This window comes from Canis lupus, chromosome 23 (genome assembly GCF_048164855.1).
Source record: "Canis lupus baileyi chromosome 23, mCanLup2.hap1, whole genome shotgun sequence".
Lineage (NCBI taxonomy): Eukaryota > Metazoa > Chordata > Mammalia > Carnivora > Canidae > Canis > Canis lupus.
The window spans coordinates 36,219,842-36,241,935 of NC_132860.1; the positions used below are offsets into that span (position 1 = coordinate 36,219,842).

The 22,094-nt window shown below is 39.8% G+C and overlaps 1 protein-coding gene across 32 annotated transcripts in view; it reads right to left on the bottom strand.

Moving 5' to 3' along the window:
• DLG2 (discs large MAGUK scaffold protein 2) overlaps positions 1-22,094 on the bottom strand; it is a 1,975,849-nt gene that overhangs the window by 234,957 nt on the left and 1,718,798 nt on the right. Inside the window, exon 1 of one of the 32 annotated variants that reach the window (XM_072794873.1) lies at positions 9,095-9,245. The exons of the other annotated variants lie outside the window; for them this stretch is intronic. Coding sequence (XP_072650974.1) covers positions 9,095-9,131 — 37 coding nt within the window. The 5' untranslated portion in view covers positions 9,132-9,245. Of the gene's footprint in view, positions 1-9,094; positions 9,246-22,094 lie in introns of those variants that run through there. 32 annotated transcript variants of the gene reach the window in all.

The window sequence follows — 22,094 nt, forward strand, 5'->3', positions numbered from 1 at the left end:
GTTTTTTATTTCTACAAGAATGTCAAGATTCCTTAATGAATATAAAACTGTTTATATAAAACTGTTTATATAAAACCAGTTTATATAAAACTGGTGACAAAATTTAATAAATAGTTTAATGAGTATTGCTTCAAATGTACTTTTTTTAAAGATTTTATTTATTTATTCATGAGAGACACAAAGAGAGAGAGAGGCAGAGACACAGGCAGAGGGAGAAGCAGGTTCCATGCAGGGAGCCCGACATGGGACTCGATCCCAGGTCTCCAGGATCACTCCTCCGGCCGAAGGCTGCGCTAAACCACTGAGCCACCCAGGCTGCCCAAAATGTACTGTTTTTTAACATGGAATTTATGTAATACGTATCACTGGGGATGTATAAACAGCTCAGAGTCCTTTCTAATTGCTCTTCAAAATGCATTCCAAAAATAATTAGGTCACTGGCATGGACTATTATACCCATTTTGCAGGGCAGCCCAGGTGGCTCAGCGGTTTAGCACCGCCTTCTGCTCAGGACCTGATCTGGGATCAAGATCCGCATCGGACGTCCCGCATCGGACTACAGCAGGGAACCTGCTTCTCCCTCCACCTGTGTCTCTGCCTCTCTATGTGTGTCTCTCATGAATAAATAAATAAAATCTAAAAAAAAAAATACCCATTTTGCATAGAGATACCTGAAGACAGAAGGGTCAGGGCTGATTTCCTTTTGAGCACACAACATAAGATTTTGGAAAAAGAATATTTTCTTTCTCTAATCCCACTTCTTCCCTTTTGCCATTATATACCATCTTTAATGCTGTATGGTGGTTTTAAGTTTATTTATTATCATTTTTAGTAATCTCTACACCTATTGTGGGGCTCCAACTCACAATCCCAAGACCAAGAGTTGCGCGTTCTACCGACTGAGCCAGCCAGGCACCCCAGCGCTTGTTGTTTTGTGAATCTTTCTTCTTTTACTAGACTTCGAACTCCCTGAAGGCAGAGACTAGGTCTTACTTTACTATTTTGTCCTCACTGAGGATGTGGAATTGTGTAGGTATGCAAAAAATGTTTGCTGAAATGTTTGTGCAACTCCTAAAGGTTATCTGCTAACCATGTTCTTAAGTTTACGGTTATGAAAGCATCTCTGCTTTGTGGTTTATTGAAGAAAAATCTCACCTTCAAAAGAAACAAATACTTTCTGGTGCCCATCACCTCTCTCCCCTTAATTCTACTCACCTGACACTCTGCTTAACTTTTTTCGGTGCTGTGGAGCTCCCATCTTTTCCAGGAAGTACATGCTATCTCTCTGCATTAAAAAGTCATAGATTTTTCCTTTGAAGCTATGGAGGACATGATTTGCACAGCTGGCTCCCAACAACACAAACAGTAATACAAGCTGACTGAAAGCAATCTCCTGATATTTTAAATTATTTTAAATTTAAACAACTCATCAAATGAGTTAAATTTTTGCTTTTCACTTAGTCATATTTTTCAAATAAATCTCTCCCCAATATTAATGCAGATGTGACTCTCTCTGCAGATGAATGGGTCACTGCCACATCTTAAAGAAGGCTGAGAGAGAGAGAGAAAGAGAGAGAGGAGTGGCTGCCAGTTTTGTGGGGGCTTAGTCACATGATTCAATAGTAACAGTCAGGAATGAGAAGAGAGAGAAAACAAAAATAAAAACAAAAGCAACTATTCAATTAGTCCAGATGGAGAAAAACAGCCCATCAGCTAATTGATTATAGCTATCATGACAGCTGATTACAGTCTCTGCCTGTAAAAACACAGGGCTAAAAAAAAAAAAAAAGGCACACAAAAAGAACGCACTGCCTTTCATTAGTTTGTTGGTGAAATGCCCTCCTAACAGATGATGCAACGCAATCCAGCCCTTCTGTGGTAACAAACAAAGTTAACCCATGATGTTGCTGTTGTAGCCAAGTTCCTGTCTGCTGACAAGAGAGTCAGTCTTTGTAACTGTAGTTTGGAATGTCTTAGAACTCAAAAGCTATATCACACTGCTTGTGTAAAGGCAGAGGCTTTGGGATGCATCTTTTCTGTGCCCAAATGACCTACAAATGATGACACTATTATAGCTACTCATTCACTGTCAAGTGAACAATCGGCATCCCGGTGTTTCTTTGGGATTGAAGATGATTTGACCCCAGACTTGCTCCCCTACCATCCCAAGTATCCCATGACTGCTGATGCCCCATTCTGCTCCAGGGATTGCAAAGACAGGTGCAGCACGTGCCCCTGGGAGAGCAGATGGATCATCCACCACAAATTACAATGCGATACACTGAACTCTTTGATAGTGCTCTAGGGGCATAGAGGGAAAGGCAGTTCACTCCGCTATTGGGCAAATGGGATGTAGGGAAGTTTTCTCAGAGCAGGTCCTAGAACTGGGCTTCAAATGTCACTAAGAGTCTCTCAAGCATGTGTAGGACACTTAGCACAGGATCTAACAAATATAAGATTTTCAAATAAAGAAACATTTTGTTATTTAGGAAAGCAATACTATTAATTGGGTGGAAGGGTGTTCCAGCAGGAAAAGAATATGCATGAAGTCCTTAAGAGATATCCTAGGCTGAAAATGAAGAACAGCTCTGTGGCTAGAAGATGGGGGGAGTCTCAATGGAATTCTCATTTTAGCAAGATAAATTTGTTGGCAGAGTGGAGAGTGGAACAAAGGTTACGAGAGGAAGGTGAGGGGCACCTGGGTGGCTCAGTGCGTTAAGCATCTGCCTTTGGCTCAGGTCATGAGCCCAAGGTCTGGGGATGGATGGAGACCCACATGGAGCCTGCTTCTCCTTCTCCTCCCCACTCATGCTCTTTCCCACTATCTCTGTCACTATCTCTGTCTCTCTCAAATAAATAAATAAATAAATAAACAAAATCTTAAAAAAAAAAAAAAAGAGGGAGGTGAAATCAAGGAAGCCAATTAGGCAGCTGTTATAAAAGTTCAGTCAAGATGAGGGGAAGATATTGAGGAAATCCTGCCCTGGGGTAAAACAAATCAGCAGCAACCAAGATCTGACACACCAGAAGGCCAGATTGCACCTCGCAGGCCAGGCCAGTCTCTGGACAAGAGAAGGTCACATTCATGGCCAGACAACTGCAACAAGGGCTAGTTTTGTTTTTAGACTCTGGCACCTACAGGCATTAGAATAGCAGTTCTCAGTTCTGCATCTCACCTGGTAAACATTTTTATAATGCAGATGCCTCACCTCTACTCCAGATATACTGAAGTAAAATCCCTGGGAGGATCTACAATTTTTAAGTGGCTCACACAGCCAGAAGTGAGAGCCACGGCCCAGTCAGCAATCAAATAAAACAGTGACTTAGTGCCTTTCCCAAAAAGCCTCCAAGTGTCTGAATATAGTTGTGAGGACACATTTGGTAACCAGATGGGGATGCCCCTGAGGCAAGCTGATCATTCCAGGAGAGGCTCTACTGTTAGCAGAGGTGCAAGCAAGGCCTCACCACTATGTGACTTAAGTGTCTTGTTCTTGAAAGCTTTAACCAAGCTTCTGAACATACCCAAAAGAAGTGTTCCAAAATAATGTAAGGGTCTGACTCTACAAAGGGAGAATACAGATTCTCAACCACCAAATGACAATCAGTAAGGAGGCAGAAGAAAACACAGGTCTGGGATCCTTGGGTGGCTCAGTGGTTTAGTGCCTGCCTTTGGCCCAGGATGTGATCCTGGAGACCGGGGATTGAGTCCCACATCGGGCTTCCTGCATGGAGCCTGCTTCTCCCTCTGCCTGTGTCTCCGCCTCTCTCTCTCTCTATGTCTCTCATGAATAAATAAATAAAATCTTAAAAAAAAAAAAAAAGGAAACACAGGTCTTAGTCTTTGGTCTTCCATGAACTGGGTAACTTTTATCACATTCTACCTGTATTTTACACTCTGATTCTAAAACCACAACTCTGCACATTGTGGACAAGATGGTTGCGTTGAAACAAAGGACATTCACCTGAATTATGTCTTAATAACTAAAATCGTTCCTGTTTTCCAAACTCTTATGCTATAAAAGATACTATTCTAAGTGCATTCCTTGTTATGTTTAAGACTCTCAAAAACCCCGGGAGATAATTATCACAGTCTACAGATAGAGAAATGAGTTTCTGAAACCTAAATAGCTTGGGAAAGATCACTGAGCTATGAAGAAACAGAACCAGCCCTGAACCCATCTCAGACAAAGGCAGTATTGGTAACCACCACTGTTTCTGCTTCCATATGTCCAGGATTCATAACCCATGTTGGAATGTAAACTCCTTGAGATCGAAGGCTAAGTGAAGTTTAGGATTATCTTTGAGTCTATCAGGTCTCCTCCATTGTTTTTTTAATTACTGGATTTTAATATTTTCTTGATTACTGGATTTTAGTGAGATAAGAAGGCCAGAGAAGTTCTACCAACTTAAGATTCTTCTCTCTTGGTGCCTAGAGTCTGAGCACCACTAGTGAAGGCAGTACAAGAGGCCTCCTCTGCATGCATGGCTGCTTGGGTAGATCAGTCAGTTAAGCCTCTGACTTGTGGTTTCAGCTGAGGTGATGATCTCATAGGTTGTGAGATTTAGCTCCTTACTGGGTTTCTAGCTAAGTAGGGAGTCTGCTTGAAAAATTCACTTCCTCTGCGCCACCCCCTCCCCCGACTCCCCTGCTCTCATGCACACTCTGAAAATAAATAAATAAATCTTAAAAAAAAAAAAAAGAAGCCTCCTCTGCAAAATGCTGGTCCCTCTCTTTGGGAGGAAGAAAGAAGCTTTCAACATTTACAGTGTGAATCTGTTAATCAGATTAGTTCTTTTTAGAAGTGAAGCTAGGTACTCAGGAAGAAGTTTGATTTAAAAAAAAAAGTAGCTAGGAGCTGGGCCTTTATTATTTTTTTTATTTTAAAAATGTATTTATTTATTTGAGAGAGAGAGAGAGAACAAAAGAGTGAGGGGCAGTGGGAGAGGGAGAGAGAATTTCCAGCAGACACCATGTGGAGTGCAGAGCTGGACATGAGATTGTGACCTGAGCCGAAACCAAGAGTCTGGTGCTCAACCAACTGCATCACCCAGGTACCCCAAGGAGCTGGGCCTTTGGCACAAGAGGCACAAGGCTCAGAGTTCAAGGATTTATTTAATGCCAACTTTTAGCAGACTTGCGTTTACCTGCTACTGTGGATGTATTGTTCAGGAAGGAAGAAAAGGGACAGAGCTGTAGGTAAGGTTATTAGGACACTGAGACTGCAAAGTGAGGTCATTATAACTGCCTGAGCCTATTCATTCGTTCAACAGGCATTTAGTATTGAGCAACTAACAGCAGTTTTGGATTTGCATGGTTTCAAAATGCCCAATTTTCCATTACTATGGTTTAATTAAGTACCACCAGTTCCTTAACAACATGATTCAAATTTCAATTATGACAGTATTTTAACTTGAGTGAATAAAGTGAAAACTTGCCACAGACTTCTTGGTCCACAAATCACTGTGTAATAACAGATGCACACCATCATTAGTGACCTACCACGTCACTTCTTTCAAGGTATGTCGGTCATGGGTCACTGCACACCTGTTGTTCAGTTCACACACAGACAGCAAAGCATGTCATTTTGCTTCACTGTGTCCCAGTGATAAGCCCATGGGACATTTTACCAAAATGGATAATTGAAAGAGGGAATTTGCCAACAAAGATGAGGGTGCAGTACAGAAGGAAAAAGTTATAAGTGAAATTCACATGGGACAGTGGAATTACAGAAGATACAGCTGAGAGCAGAAACATCAACACTGCCCCCCTTTGAGAAACGCCAGATGTGCAGCCAAAGGAACCTAGTAAAAGCTTCGAAATGTAAGTGAGGAGAGTGGTTGGATGGAAAAGGATGAAGATGTTTCAGAGGAAAAAAAATTCACATCAAAGGAACTCTCAGAGATATTTTATAACACTGAATGTGCAAAGGATAAAAAGTTGAAAGCGGATTCAGAATTAGAAAAAAAAAAAGACAATTTGCCAAGGTATAGAAAAGATGCTTGCTCAGTTATCGTTCTATAGCAACAAGAAGAAAAAGGCAAGCACTATTCAAACTATCCTTTTCTACCAAGAAAGAAAACACATTAATTTTCAACATTTCTAGTAATTCAAGTAATAGCATACTAAACAAACATATTACTTTTTTTTTCCATTTCGCAGCCAACAAAAAGTTGTGTGTGTGTGTGTGTGTGTGTGTGTGTTTAAGATTTTATGTACTTGAGAGAGAGCATGAGCAGGGGGAGTGGCAGGCAAAGGGAGAAGCAGGCTCCCCACTGAGCCGGATCCCAGTTCCTGATCTGAGCCAAAGGGAGATGCTTAATTGACTGAGCCACCCAGATGTCCCAAGTTTTTAATGTTTTGACAAAAAATTTAAGAGGTCTCAGGCAATAATAGTTTTTACCATTGATCATTAAGATGTCATGTTTATAGTCTCACACTACCATGCAAAGCAAAGACTGCCTGTATTATGTACCAGACATCAAAAATCACAGTCCTTGTTTTCTTGGTGGTCTCACAGCAAACAAATTAATCCTAAAAACCTGTGATTAATTGTTTGATGTTTAATGAGGGTCCTAGCCTAGCTCACAGCACCCGAAAGGGATTTAGAGGAACAGTGGAAGGCGTTTTGGTAGGGGGCGGGGGGTTGGAGAGAATTAAGTAACAAAGGAGGTGCTGACTAGGGGAGCACCACTTCTGAGGAGAATGCAAATCTCCCAGCCCAGCAAGTATACTTCCTCACCCCAGAGGCAGGGTGAGGAGTGACTCCGGGCTGGTTTTTAAACTGGCTGCTAACAGCTCAGTTGTAGTGCCAGATACATATTAATTGCCATCAGAATGCAGACATACAGGTTAAGGTTCTGTTTCGAAAATAACACCGAAACTGGAAATGATAACAAATACCACTCTTGGCCAACTTGTGTGAATAAAGTTTCTTAAAACCAGTGCTAAGTGAATGCAAATTTCTATGTCCTCAAAGTCATGGAAATGCAAAGTAGTATCTGTGAAGATGTGTGTTCTTAAGGAAATCAAGTCATGGTAGTATATGAAATGACACATGTGACTTTATGCACTGGCTGTGATTTTTAAGTCCAAAATGTATATCATGTTGGGTTTTCCATCAAAAAATAAGGTTGAATAATTGATTTATGGCTCCTACCAAAGAAGATGTGGAGCTCTGTAATATGCCTGTGGATGCACCTAGGAACACAGAGGTTAAGAGATAGAAGGGCCCTTAGGATTCATCTTGCATTTAAAACAACAACAACATCTGAGGTGAATTTCATCTAGGGATGCCAGTTGTCTAGCTCCAGTCAGATGCCTGCTTCATAACAACAACAGCTAACATTTTTCTGAGTATTTACTGTGTGCTAGCTTTACATATGAAGCATTAGGTCTTTAAATCCTCACAGAGCCATGAGATAGTTACTGATGGGGGAACAGAGGACTAGCTGAGGACAAAGCACAAACCTGGGGCAGCACATTGACAAGTGAAACAGGAAGAAGGACATTCCTCTACATAACTCAACTGCCTCGATGTTAATACTTTGGTAAGGGCAAGAGGCAATCTTAGCCCAACCTCCAGGACCCTGTGAATCTGCTTTACACAATAAAAACTTCTTTATAAATTATCTTTATCTCTAAGCCACCAAGATAGGTGTTGGCAATCATCCCCCAAGCTTATGGCCCACCAATATACATCTGAAGGGTTTCAAAACTCAGGTTTTATTAGATGGCAATAAGTGACCTTTTCCCCAACAATAGCTAGCCCCCTCAAGGTCCTGGAAACCTTGCTACCAAAATTCCTTAGAAAGTAGGCTATCCCCAAACTCCTCCCAACTCCCAGGTATATAATCAGCCACTCCTCACAAGCCCTGGGCAGCGGCTCTTCCTGCCCACAGGTCCAGTGCCAGTGCTTTAATAAAACCACCATTTTGCACCAAAGACATCTCAAGAATTCTTTCTCGGTCATCAGCTCTGGACCTCACCCCACCAAAGCCCACCTATATTCCAAAACTTCATCAGTTACTACTATGATTACCATTGATTTGCAGATGTGGAAACAGTCTCATGTTACTTGGCAGATCTAAGCTAACCATGGGGGAGTTGCTTAGAAATCAGGCAGAGAGGATCCCTGGTGGCTCAGCGGTTTAGCGCCTGCCTTCGGCCCAGGGCATGATCCTGGAGTCCTGGGACCAAGTCCCACATTGGGCTCCCTGCCTGGGGCCTGCTTCTCTCTCTGCCTGTGTCTCTGCCTCTCTCTCTCTCCATGTCTCTCATGAATGAATAAATAAGATCTTAAAAAAAAAAAGAAAAGAAATCAGGCAAAATGATCGGAGCTGACATTCTTACCTACTAAGGAGGTACCCCAAAATAAGGTAACCATGGTCTTTGTGCCTCAGACAATTCTGGAATCCAGCTTTCCATATACAACTACTAACCTTTAAATTAGTAATACAATTAATTCTACTTTTACAGATGAGAAAACTGAAGGCACAAAATTCCGTGGTTTCCCGAGGTTGCATAGTTTATAATTGGTGAAAGCAAGATTCAACTCAAAAGCCTATTGGTTTTTTCAGACTTGTACCAGCCTATCTCCTTGCGTTTGAACTACACTCTCCCTCGGGAGGCTCTGGGTATTTGAACAGAACGTGCACACATTAATATGTGTGATCTGAAATCAGTGTGGATCCAGGCATATCTGGAACCCATAAAAATCAGCAGCAAGAATTTCACTTTCCTAAATCTCTGTCTGTGATACACAGTAGCAAGAGTCTGGCAGCTCACAGGAGACAGACTTACTATGAAGAGACCAATGGTGAATTAAGCTCATGAAGTGTGGGTTTGGGGCTGCACGGAGGTGGAGGAAGAGAAAATTCACTGTGTGTGGTTCCTTTAGAACACAGAGAGCAACAGATAGGGAAATAGAGCAGCCTTAAGGTGTCTGCAAGCAGTGGGTGCTGAGAAACGGCAGGCACTGCTGTTCTAGGAAGGGAAAGGGAGGGGAATTTGCCATCCTCTCTTCCTTTTCATGGCCACGACTCCCCACTGGTCTGTCGAAAGAAATGGGTCTGAGAAAAGTAGCATGATTCTCACCACAGCTCCTTAGCCAGTTTCCAGAGGTTTTCAGCATAGCAGGCAGCTGCTTCCCAAATTCAGCTCTGCTTCCCTCCTCCTGGCTGAGATGTACTGGTGCAGGACTCCGCCTGCCAGCGCACACTCTGGAAGCTCTTGAGTTGTGGCCAAAGCCTCTTAGGAGCAAGGCAGGTGGGGCCACCTTCTTAGGCTACCGGCAGAGCTAGTTTGAGATGCTTTGCAACACAAAAGGGCCAATTTAAGAGATGGGATTACTTTCTCCATGCTATCCTTTTAAAGCAGTAACAAATCACTTTCCAGATGTTTATTGTTTCACTTAGCTTTTTCTTTCTCTTCTCAGCTAAAGAGGCCTGAGCGCTGGAACCACAGAGGAGGTGGAAGCCTGCCTGGGGAGCCTGGGGAAGGGAGGCTGGAAGACTTCTTCAAGCCCGTCCCACCCTCTAGCTAGTTGCTGGTGTTTGAAATGCCAACACGGAAGTGTTGGTCTGGTATCTTCTTTTAAAATATAGAAGAGAGTAAACAAAATTCTTCACAAGGTAGAGCTAATTCTTCAGCTGGCAGGCTAGAGTGGGCTGGCTTCCCTAGGCCAGGAAATCTGTGCTTAAACGAACCTTTAGGTGGAAAGAGTAGAGAGAGGATTTAAGGAAGCAAATTCACCTTTCACCTTTCTGTGTGACAACACCAACTCAAGAAACTAGGTCCCTCCAATCTGAGAAGTCAACCCCTTTTTTTGAACTAAAAAATATCCTAATGCTAAGCTCAAGACCTTGCTTTTTAAAGCTTTTATTGGTATTTCAGGATGAGTAACAAACTTGGAAATTAGAATAATTTTTATTCTACCCTAGAAGCGTTTTTCAAATGTGCTTAATGACTCTTAATTTTTATATATGCTGCAATTTCCCTTTTGTTTTGATACGTACATAAATGTACATAAATGTAAAGCCATAGTGCAGATATTGCTGTTCATGTATTGATTAATGGGTTGCTAGATGGAGCTCAGACACTTAAATTTCCTCTCTGAACTATTGATCATTATTGCAATTCAATTTAGTATGGCACTGTTTCCCTGCCCTCTCTGTTCCTACCTAAATCAGATGTTGCGGTGGCCATGGTAACCACCTACTGTTTCTCCCTGTTACTTCCTATATCAAACTTAAAGTGCACAGGCTAGAAAATTCAATGATTTTTTTAAAAACTCAAATAAGAATCAATCAAGCTGGGCAGCCCCAGTGGCCCAGTGGTTTAGTGCCACCTTCAGCCTGGGGTGTGATCCTGGAGACCTGGGATCGAGTCCCACATCGGGCTCCCTGAATGGAGCCTGCTTCTCCCTCTGCCTTTGTCTCTGCCTCTCTCTCTGTGTGTCTGTCATGAATACATAGATAAAATCTTTAAAATAAAAAAGTAGTTGACTTCCCTAAAACCCTTATAAAAAAAAAAAAAGAATCAATCAAGCTCCCCTAAGATGGGAAGTCATTTGAATGTAAATGTTTAATTTAAAAAACCAGCTGTAAATATGTTCATCAGAAACAAATGGGTGACGGGCACTGAGGGGGGCACTTGACGGGATGAGCACTGGGTGTTATTCTGTATGTTGGTAAATTGAACACCAATAAAAAATTAATTTATTAAAAAAAAATAAAGCAGTATCCAGAATAAAAACAAAACAAAACAAAACAAATTATCACTAGGAAAACAGGACTAAGGAGTTGAATCTGCTCAATTGCTTGAAGGTTTCAAAGATGTTCAAAGTGGATTTCAGGGATAAAATGAGCTTATCACTAACACTTCTAAGAAGTCTTGACAGAATGACTACCCTGACCAACTTGAAAGCTGTGAGAGTCTCAGAGATTTTAGGTTGGGTCATGAAACTAAACAAGGTCCATTTAAACCACACCTATGGGCGTGGGAGTGCCCTTTTCTCTCCCTCCACTTACAGAAACATTGGGAAAAAAAGTAAAAAATAAATGAATTTTCTTTAAGAGCCGTACTTTATTTATTTTACAATTAGTTGTTGAACCTGTCAATCACAGTTCTACAGGACAAGGGAATAAGCTGAAATCAGATGAGCCCCTGAGGCAGGAACTTAGAGTCTAAGCAGGAAGACAGATAATCAATGAAACCTCCCAGAAGGATGAAGGCTGCACAATTGCAGATCGTGTCTCTGTTAAATACAAGTATTTGACCACCATTTTGAAGTCAGTCAATCACAAGTGGGAGCCGATCACTAGAGCAAGTGGTTATTTGAGGATCCTTGCAGACATCACATCTGCCTTAAAGAAAAGAGTGCTTTGAGGAGTTTTCATCAAGAATCCTCTCTTTTTCTTTCTCTCTCTCTCTCTCTCCAGGCATCTTGAAATCACTGCCCCCTTTGGTTCCTTGAAAAAGAAAGTAATGACACCTGAGATGAGAATTCTCTTCTTGTCCACAAGTGCCAATCTTATCTCAGACCAGTGTTTTATCTCTTCCCAATCACCAACACGGAAAGAAGATAATTGCAAAATGGGTCTCCCGCCTCTGTGAAATGATTTTACTATTTCTAATAGAGAAATTCTGGTTTGCAAAAACCAAGCCTCTCCATTTCCTCTGTTCAGTGGAGATTCCATTCAAATTGAAAGGCTTATTTTCATAGCTTCTGCATAGACAATCTCACCCAACAACATATCTACTTATTCTCTAGTAGATTCTTGACAGACAGGTTTTGAGTGTAATGCTAAGTAGTAAGCTACACAGGACCCTCTTAATAGACCTGAGGGACCCAAGGACTAACCTAAGTGAGTGATTGCCATTCACAGCCATTACCAACTGCTCTCTCCGCACCTTCCAATCCCACCACCTAGGACTAATACGGAGAGAAGTAATAAGGTTTATAGGGACACTGGTACAACAGGATGCCTTTGTACTGTAGCAATGCAAGCATTGATATGCAGAAGATCTGGAATGCTCATTGTCATTTGCTTCTTTTTGTTCCTCTGCTGACTGCCTCTTCCTCCCTAGAACTGGCAAGATTTCTTTGTGCCTTTTCCAAAGCTCCCAGCCTCCTTTGCTACTCAAAAGTCTTTCTGATTATAGTATCTTCCATGCAAAATGGAAAAGGGTGAAGGTTCTGGGGTGAAAGACTCTCAGATTTGGAATCTGAATTAGAATTTAAGACTAGGGAAACTCTGACATGGTTTTAGTTCTCCCTTGGGCAGAGTCAGGTGGATGATTTTAGCCAAATCACTCACTTTAGTTTTTCATCTGTCAAATTGCATATTTAATGAGATCAAACAAGAGGAAGTGCTCTGGAAAGTGAAAAACGGCAGATGCCACAGAATTACCATACAGTTGAAGTCATATAATAGTTTTGAGAAGGTTTCAGACAAGTCATGGATTTTAAAGGGTGTAAAGTCTTTGCTTAATGGCATCACAGTTTTCCTAGTCATCTAAGCTAGAAATCCTCAAACCTTGATCCCAGATCTAATCAGGCACCAAATCCCATCATTTTTGCCTTTAAACATCTCTGTGGTCTGTAAGTACCTCCTTGTCACCGCCATTGGCATGAATGAAGCTCTCTCCAAGTGGTTGCCTCTCTCTAATCTCACCTTCCCTCCATGCATTAGCCACACCAGCTGTCAGAGAACCCCTTATAAAATGGTCATCTGATGTCACTTCTCTTAAAATCCTTTGCTGACTCCTCATCAACTACAATATAAAGCCTATATTCTTAGAGAAGCATATTACTGCTTCACAAACTTATTCTTCTGTTAGCCTCTCTCTTCACTGTCTTCTTCCTGGAAAATTTGGTGTCTTTTCACAGAAAGCTCTTCCCTTTTGTCCATTTACATTATACATTCTTCTAAAGCATATTCAAACACTACTACCTCTGAGAATCTTTCTGAACTTCACAGACTGAGTTAATGACCATCTCACTCTTCTCACATACATCTTATTCCAGCATTTCTCATATCACCTTCTAATATTTCAGATCTTTATTCAGCTGATGGTATCACTGGTATGATCCAGTGTAGCATTTCTGATGGGCTGGCTTTAATGAATCATGAAAGACTCAGCACAAATCCCTGGACACATCTGACAGCTTTGAGGCAAAGAGCCAACCCTACCTTACTTTGGGCAATGGCCTATGTCATAATGGTAACACCCTTGGTTTAAGCCTGAATCACAGACTCCTCCTCTGAAACAGATTCAGGTCCTGGGAACCCATCTGGTTTTTCCACTTGAATGAACTTAAAACTGAAGTGAATGGGGACTTCAGAGACTGTTTACCAGTGAAGGCAAAGTAGTACTATGCAGATAACTTGCCCCGGAATGAATTACTGTCAGTAGAACGTTATTGCTTTCATTTTAGTTCTTTCCTTCTGTAATGCAGGAATGATCATTTTGACTTGCAGTTAGGTAATGTCTAAGTCACTCTCCTGTGAAGATCTCTGAATAAAGTATCTTAGACAATGCTAGATTAGAAACAGTTCCATCCATGAGAGACATGTGTAAGTCTGTAAAGTACATCTTTCTTGTTGATCAAATTAGAAGGCTCAAATTCTTGTTTTGCCCTAGCCTTATTCACTCAGTGTCATAGAGGGTAGTATTAAAAGTTATTCTGTAAATAATTCTAAATACAAAGTCTGATGCTAAATAGTTTCCATTCAGATCCAAAGCCGAAATGAGAAAAGGAGACTTTAAGTTGCAGAAGTTCCAAGTGGTACTCAAATGACAATTAATGAATCAACAAAACAGGTGGGTAGAGTTTTCCAAACACATGTCATACAATAACAACCTCCGTGTTAGGATAGCCCAAGCCTTTCTAAAAAAGAAACACCCAAACCTCCCCCAGGTTAATCACACCTAGTTACACAGGAATTATTCTTCTTTACCCACTGAGGCTTGGCACCGACATCCTGGGACTTGGGGACAGCTTATGTGTAGAAGGAATTGCCATAATGACTACACATCTTATCACTTTAAGTTCTCCAAACCAGTCTAACTAGTCTTCACTATCCTCTGTGAGCTCAAAAATACCAGACCACCACTCTCAGTGTTGTTGATAAGGAGCTCAGCAGTAGGCAATTAGATAGAGCTTCCAGGCTTTTAGACTTCATTCTGGGCAAAGTAGACTCCGCAGACTTTATACACCTTAATAATTAGATGCCTTACAATGAAGCTGTGTTGCCCATACCTATAGATTTGTTTACTGCTAAATGAACGTATGACCATTCAAATATATCTTCGTTTAAGAAGAGAGAGCATGAAAAAAAAAAAAAAGGAAGAGAGAGCATGATACTTAATATACCATAATGTCAGATCAGAAACCATGCAACTTGTAGGAGAAAATTAAATGGCTTTATAGAATCAAAAATAAACAAAACTTTTTTTTTAAATCACAGAAATAGGGGTGCCTGGGTAGCTCAGTCAGTTGGGCATCTGCCTTTGGCTCAGGTCATGATTCCAGGGTTCTGGGATCCAGCCCTGTTTTGGGCTTCCTTCTCAGCTGGGAGTCTGCTTCTCCCTTTCCCTCTGCCTGTCACTCCCCCTGCTTGTGCTCTCTTTCTCTCTCTGTCAAATAAATAAATAAAATATTTTACAAAAAAAACACAGGAACAATGTAAATTCATTATGGAAAAAGAATATTTTTAAAGAAAAATATTAGAGCAAAATACAGACCACCTAGGGACAATCATTTTATTTTAGTGATTTCCTTCCATGATTTTTTTTTTAAGATTTTATTTACTTATTCATGAGAGACACAAAGAGAGAGAGGCAGAGACACAGGCAGAGGGAGAAGCAGGCTCCATGCAGGGAGCCTGATGTGGGACTCGATCCTGGGTCTCCAGGATCACATCCCGGGGCAAAGGTGGCACTAAACCACTGAGCCACCCGTGCTGCCCCCATGATTTTTGTTTTTTTAAAGAAAGTTGAGGTCATACTGAACACACACAAAAAATTGTACATTACTATTGCATTTCCTTCCTTTCTTTTTTCTTTTTAAAGATTTTATTTATTTATTTATTTATTTATTTATTTATTTATTTATTTATAGAAAGTGAAAGACAAAGATAGTGAGAGAGAACACAAGCAGGGAGGAGAAGGAGAAGCAGACTTCTGCCGAGCAAGGAGCCCGACAAGGGGCTTGATACCAGGACCCCGAGATCATGACCTGAACCAAAAGCTGACTTAACCATCTGAGACACTGAGGTGCCCCTACTATTGCAATTTCTGTAACTGCACACATTTTCCTCTGATTTAATAGCTCTTTGTCAAGAAAATGTCAAGAGCATCTTAATGATTCCTTAAAACTTTAGTGAATAGATGTATCATAAATTATTTAACCATTTTCTCATTGTTGAAAATCTATGACACAATATTTCAAAGTTAACATTGGCTACTTAAGCTATTACGTTTATGATATTGCCAAATAATTTAGATGACTAAACAGACATTAGCAAGGGTCAGAAACACTTACGTAACAGTCATTATATATAGACTAGTAGTTATGAGCTTATTCTCCAGAGTTGACATACTCACTGACATCACAGTCTGGTTCTCCCTCATCTGAGTGCTGCCTCCATTTTCTTAGCCATTAAATGAGAATAAGAGTGTACCACCTGATAGAGTTGTCATTAAATTAGTGTCTTTAAAGCACTTAGCCTAGCATTTGCCATACATTAGTCAATAAATGTTAGCTATTTAAAAATAATTATTGAGGTGATTAGTACTTTGTTATTGATATTTGCCATTAGTAATTATTATCACCAGTAATTTGTTATTATTATTTATAATTGTTTTAAAAGATTTTTATTTATTTATTCATAGAGACACACAGAGAGAGAGAGGCAGAGACAGAGGCAGAGGGAGAAGCAGGCTCCATACAGGGAGCCTGAGGTGGGACTCGATCCCAGGTCTCCAGGATCACGCCCTGGGCCGCAGGCGGCACTAAACCCCTGCACCCCTGGGGCTGCCCTATTATCTATAATTTGATTTTTGCTGGGTTATGGCAATGTTGTCAGAAGAGACCAAATGGCATTTACTGATTAATTTAGATCTGATTCTTTAAAAATCCATTCATTTAAGGAAAAAGCCATTTTATATTTTGGGATGTGATTCCAGGAGACAGGCACAGGAAGCTTTTTTTCTGGAAGAGAACCCAGTTAACGGTGGGTGAACTTACAGCTTAATCAAAACATACAATCTCAAGGTTAGCAGGGAACTAAAGGATAATTTTGTGTAGTACCTCTCCCTCACTCCAATCAAACGCCTGGTGAACTTAGACTATTGAATATTTCTCACACTGGGCAAATTCTTACCTAGGTAGGTTTTATACTCAGAAAATCCATTTTGTATTGAACCAACATATGTTTCCTGCATCTTGACCATGTAATAACAAACTCACAGATCACCCCAAACAAGCTTTAACATTGAATTTTGAATACAGTAAAATGATGGGGAGCGCAAGTTCTAATGGATTTATTTTAGAGTTTTAAAAGAGCTTGGTGAGAGTCCAAAGGCAGTAAAACCAAGACTGCATTACTCAGACTTTGTGAGAAATTGAAAAGATTTATGTATTCATTATCATGTGTGCTTTCCTGCAAATGGAATACTCTAAAATAAAAGGAAAGCTTAACGATTTTTCTCAGAAAAAAAAATGTCTAAAGCTGGAATTCTAAAAAGTCTCCTTTAAAGTTGAAATGGAAGCTCTTTTATAGTTTCATATTTCATCTGGGGAGCAGAATACGGGAGAGACAGTCTTGGGACAAGTTTTGTCTGCATTTGTAAACTTACAGATCATCTTCTGAGGGCATTTGCTTCTCCAAAATTGAACCACTCTCTGCATAAAAGTAAATACATAGAAATATTTTTTAAATGACACCAAATACCTTGATAAACAAGGGACTATAAGAGTCACTAAAGCCATTCAATTGAACTTAACAAAATTAAACATCTCTGAATGACTGTGGATCCTAAATATATATTTGCATTAGCCATCAGGCATACTTGACTGTCACATCACTTGAAAATTGTGGTTTCTTTGCATAAAGATTACCTGACTGTATTTGCTATTTTTCTAGTGGTAGTCTCTAGCACAGAAGTTGGCAAGTAGCTGGTTCTCAATAAATGCTCAGATGGATGGGACTGACTATGCATTCCTAAGGGTTATAGATAAATGCCCAGTCCCTCCAACATCTGGTTATCCTGGTAGCCACTGAAATATTGGAGGACTGCCCCTTACGTTCTTGGCCTCTTTCCTCCTTCCACTGCCATCACTTCTTTCCTCCAGAATTATCCCCAGTTCTTGCTATCTTTTCTTATAATCCACAATTTCAAACACATTCATCTAAAGATGTGCTTTTGTTTGTGTTTAAAGAGGAAAAAAAATCTAATTTTAGATCTCTAAGAGAGAAGAAGCTCCCATGCAATTTTTAAAGGTCATAGTGAACATGTATCTGGGCAGCATTCTGGGCAGAGTAGTGTTTTTCAAATTGCAAATCATAACCCATAAAAGGGTTGCAAAGCCAACTTATTATTTCATGATCAATATTGTTCTTTAAAAAAGTAGAATAGAATATATAGAAGGCATTGCAAATAGTTCAAGAGTATTAGTTCATGAAATTTTAAGTTTTTAATCGTGTGTACTTGTGAGTATATATATATATAGACACACACATACATATACATATTTGTCATATACACACACATGTAGGGCATTGTGCAAGGTGCATAGAATTTGACCTAGGAATTAGCATCTACTCATCTGCTTGTCCTGACACCTCTGTGTAGGGTTCAAACTGCATTGATATAGTGAGAGATTTTGTGCAAGCATGCCCCGAATTTTAAACTGAATGTTTTGTATTATGTGCTGGGGTTTCACAAACAAAATCTGATATTAGCAGTGGCCATCAGGAAAGAGTTAGGAGTGGAAGGTGAGGGTATCACAATCATGCCACATTTTCTCTTTGGCTTTATGAGGTAAATCACTTGCAATTTTATATTCGTTTTTAATGTTTTATATTTGTTTTCAAATGAGACCAAAAGCTGCTGACTAGCACCTACCTACTAAGTGACTTGGGGATTATTAATTTGGTACTCAAATTGGCATGTTACTAGAGAGTTTATTAAGGACTTTAATTTGGTATTGCTCTAGGAAGGTTAGCTGCCATATGGTGTTTGGCTATGTCAGACAGCTTCTATGGTGCAGGCAGAGAGATAGAAATCCTAAAATTTGGGAGCAAAATGCTTCTTAAAAAGCCACTACATCTTCAATGTTTTCTTCACTTGGTCATCATTGTTACTTACTACTATTGTTGCTTTTAATTATAAACTTAGCTTAGGTTTACCATCACCACTATTTGCTATTAATTATTAACACTTAATGATACATAATTTACTTAACTATATTTTGACCTAATATTTTCCAATAATTAGGCCTTAAGACATATGTACACTTAAAGATAAATCATCTCTAAATAAGCACAAATATACCCCTATTGGGAAAACATATGCAAACATAATCCTCCCCACACCCACGATTTGTTTTTACAGTCATATTCTTTGTTACCAGCTGGTTTGTTTGCCACTAGAAATTGAGAGTGATTGGGGGAAATGAGACATACCCTTTCTAAGGGGACAGAAGTTCAACAAATTTGAGATCCACTCATTTTACAGATGAAAAGCCTGAGGTCCAGAGACATGAACTGACTAATCGAGATTAGCAAAGAAACTTGGACAACTCAGGTGTCTAGATTCTCTCTCTGCCTTCAATAATCACTCGGATGCATCTAACTCCAGCTATACCCCCAAAACACAGCCTGACCCAGAGCAAAAGCCTCATTAATATGTGCTCAGTCTCTTGTTATACCTATTATAAGCTTGAACAATGTAAACTACAGATTGTTAAGTCAAAACTGTCAAATATTGGCACTTTCATGTATTTCAACCTAAATCACTTTATTTTAACAACTCTTGCCTGGGCCACTCTGAGATTTTTGATTTTCATACAAGGAACAGCACAGTACACTTCTTAAGAACATAGGCTTAAGCCAAATCACTCAAGTTCAAGTCTTAATCCTTACACTGTCTGGCCATGTACCCTCAGCTAGCTTACTTAGAATTTTTGTCTTTCAGTATCCTCAAAGGAGAATATAATACTACATAAATGTTTCCTTTTATTATTATTATTATTATTCTTAAAACTCAACATACTTACTAATTAGCCAAATAGCCTGACCAAATGAGGGCAGCTTTATACACCTGTTCTGATAGGTGTTTTCAAGTATGGAGTCTCTTGCCAAGACAGAGATTTTTGAACCCCTTTCTTTGGGAAGATTGGCTATTTATTTATTTATTTATTTAGAAGATTGGGTATTGGTTTGTTTGATTGGCATTTGGCTTTATAGTTACCAATGGTATTCTCGAGGGTCCTGTTTCTGCAGATGGCATGGGTTAATAAATAAAACAGAGAAGCTGAAATATCCTAGTAACAAAAATCAACTATGTGTATGAAGATAGGGGAGCAAGAGAAGAACATGATGAAGGAGAGAGAAGAGAGAAGAAAGAAAGGAGAAGGACAAGAAGAAGAAGGAGAAAAAAAGCACCCATTTGAAGAATAGCTTTGTTTTGCTCACGATGTAGAGAAGATAACAATATAAGGGTCAGAGTGTAGCAAAGTGATTGCAATGCAGTCTGATGCTGGCTAATTGCTTCTCTGTAGATGGTGGTGTTCAATTTACTGAGCATCTGCACAAGGCAGAATTTGGGACACTATAGGTGGTACAATTTCAAGATACCTACATAACTCAAAAAACAAAGGTCCATCTCAAGCATCATTTTATTAGGTGAAATAAAATATCAGTACAAAATCTCATTTTGTAATTTAGTGATGAATCACACTGTAGAGCTCCCCTCCTGCAACACACCTGCTTGGATGAAAGTAAATAAACAGATCAGGCCATGGAAAGTGTACTTTTCAAAAATAAGATTTAGAGCAAGAAGGCTCAGAGAGGGACGCCTGGATGGTTCAGATGGTTGGGCGTATGCTTTCAGCCTCAGGTCATGATCTCCTGGTCCTGGGATTGAGACCCGCATTGGCCTCCCAGCTGAGCAGGGAGTCTGCTTCTCTCTCTCCCTCTACCTCTCTCCCTGCTTGCGCTCTCTCTGAAATGAATAAATAAAATCTTTTTTAAAAAAGAAGAAGGCTTAGAGAACAGATGCCACAGTGACTTTGGTTATGATTCTTTACCTCTCAGATTTTAGGTGTGGGATGGAATACACTTTTTATGACTCCTTTAACAGATAAAATTGTCACAGGATTAGTTTTTACTATATTCCTACAATTTCCTCCTGAAAATACAAATTCTCATGAAGAAAAAGAGGACAGAATAGAAGAAAATCAATCAGACAAAAAAAAGATGAGATTTGTTGAGAAATCAACTTTCATTTTGATTGATTCTATTTTTTTAACCATGCTTTGATTAATGGCAGAAGTTCTCTTCTTCTCCTGGATCTCTGTGTTTCTCTCCTTTTCTCTTGGATCTAAAAGACTTATTTTCTACTTAAGATGCATTTCAATTACCAGTATATTCAGTGGCAAGGTATTTCAAAGTACACTGTCTCAGGAAACACTGATTTTAAAAGGATAAGAAATGGAACTGTATGCTTGCTTGGTCCACAGTCAACTCCAGATAGCTGTTAAATGAATGACTAATAGAACAACAAATAGATGAATAATTAAATTCATACTTAAGAATAGCAGATTCTTCTAAACAGCATGGCTTTGACTTTGGGGTTTCAAGTTATAATTTGAATCATTCCTCTGACATTCAATAATTTATTCAGTACTTTCTTCATCTAAGGCAGCATTCTAGGTGTTGTATATATGTGATCCCAAGACATTCCAGCAATTTAGTTCAGAAAATTACTAATTGTCTTTCATCTATTCTTGGTTCTCTTGGTCCCTGGAGCATTCTCCTTGGCCATTCCACCTAATCTGCCAATTTTCAAATTTATAAAAATAGGACAGTAATGTCTGCTCTATCTACATTACAGTATTGTAAAAAATGATAAGTTTGTGAAATGACTTGGGGAACCCAGTAAAGGTAGCGAGTCCACATAGACTACAAATTGGTCACTGTGGTAAAGAGCAAAGATCATTGTGGATGTAGCCTGCCTGGATTTGAATCCCAGTTCCTCAGTCACTAATGTGCTATCTTGGCCAAGATACTTAATCTCTCGTCCTTCAGTTTTCTCCAGTAAAAAGAGAATAGTAATAGTACTGACCTGTGTTAGTTGGCTCAGGCTGCTATACAAAATACCATAGACTGGGTAGACTAAACAACAGAAATTTATTTAATCATAGTTCTAGAGGCTAGAAGTTCAAGATCAGGGTGCCAGCATGGTTGGGGTCTGGAGCGAACTCTCTCCTGGCTTGTAGATGGTGGTCTGCTCACTGGTGCTCACATGCCTTTTTCTCAGTGTGTATATATGGGAAGAGTAAGCTCTCTGGTGTCTCATTTTATAAAGACACTAATCCTGTCAGGAGGGCCCTACTCTCATGACCTCATTTGTGCCTAATTATCTCCCAAAGCCCCCATCTCTAAATACTACCACATTGGGGGTTAGGGCTTCAATCTAAGAATTTTAGGGGGCACAATTTAGTGCTTAGCCTGTGACCTCATAGGGGTGTTATGAGGATTATGTACATTAATCTGCTTATAGCGCTTTAAACAGTGGCTAGCACTTGGCGAGTTCTCAGTAAATTGTTTGCTGTTATTGTTTCTGGAGCCAAGTGAATAAAGAGGGCAGCCATTTAATTTACAAAGCAGATTACTTAATAACACCATTTATAGAAAATTTTTAGGAATCAAATTCAGTGATCTTTAAACTCTGGGTGTTTTATGTAAAAGCATTCTCAAATATGTCAACACAACTGAATAAGGAATAATTCAAAAGACCTCAGGGATCTTTCCTTCTCTTCTGTGTCCTGACTTTTCACAATCCTCTTTTGAGGACTCCACTC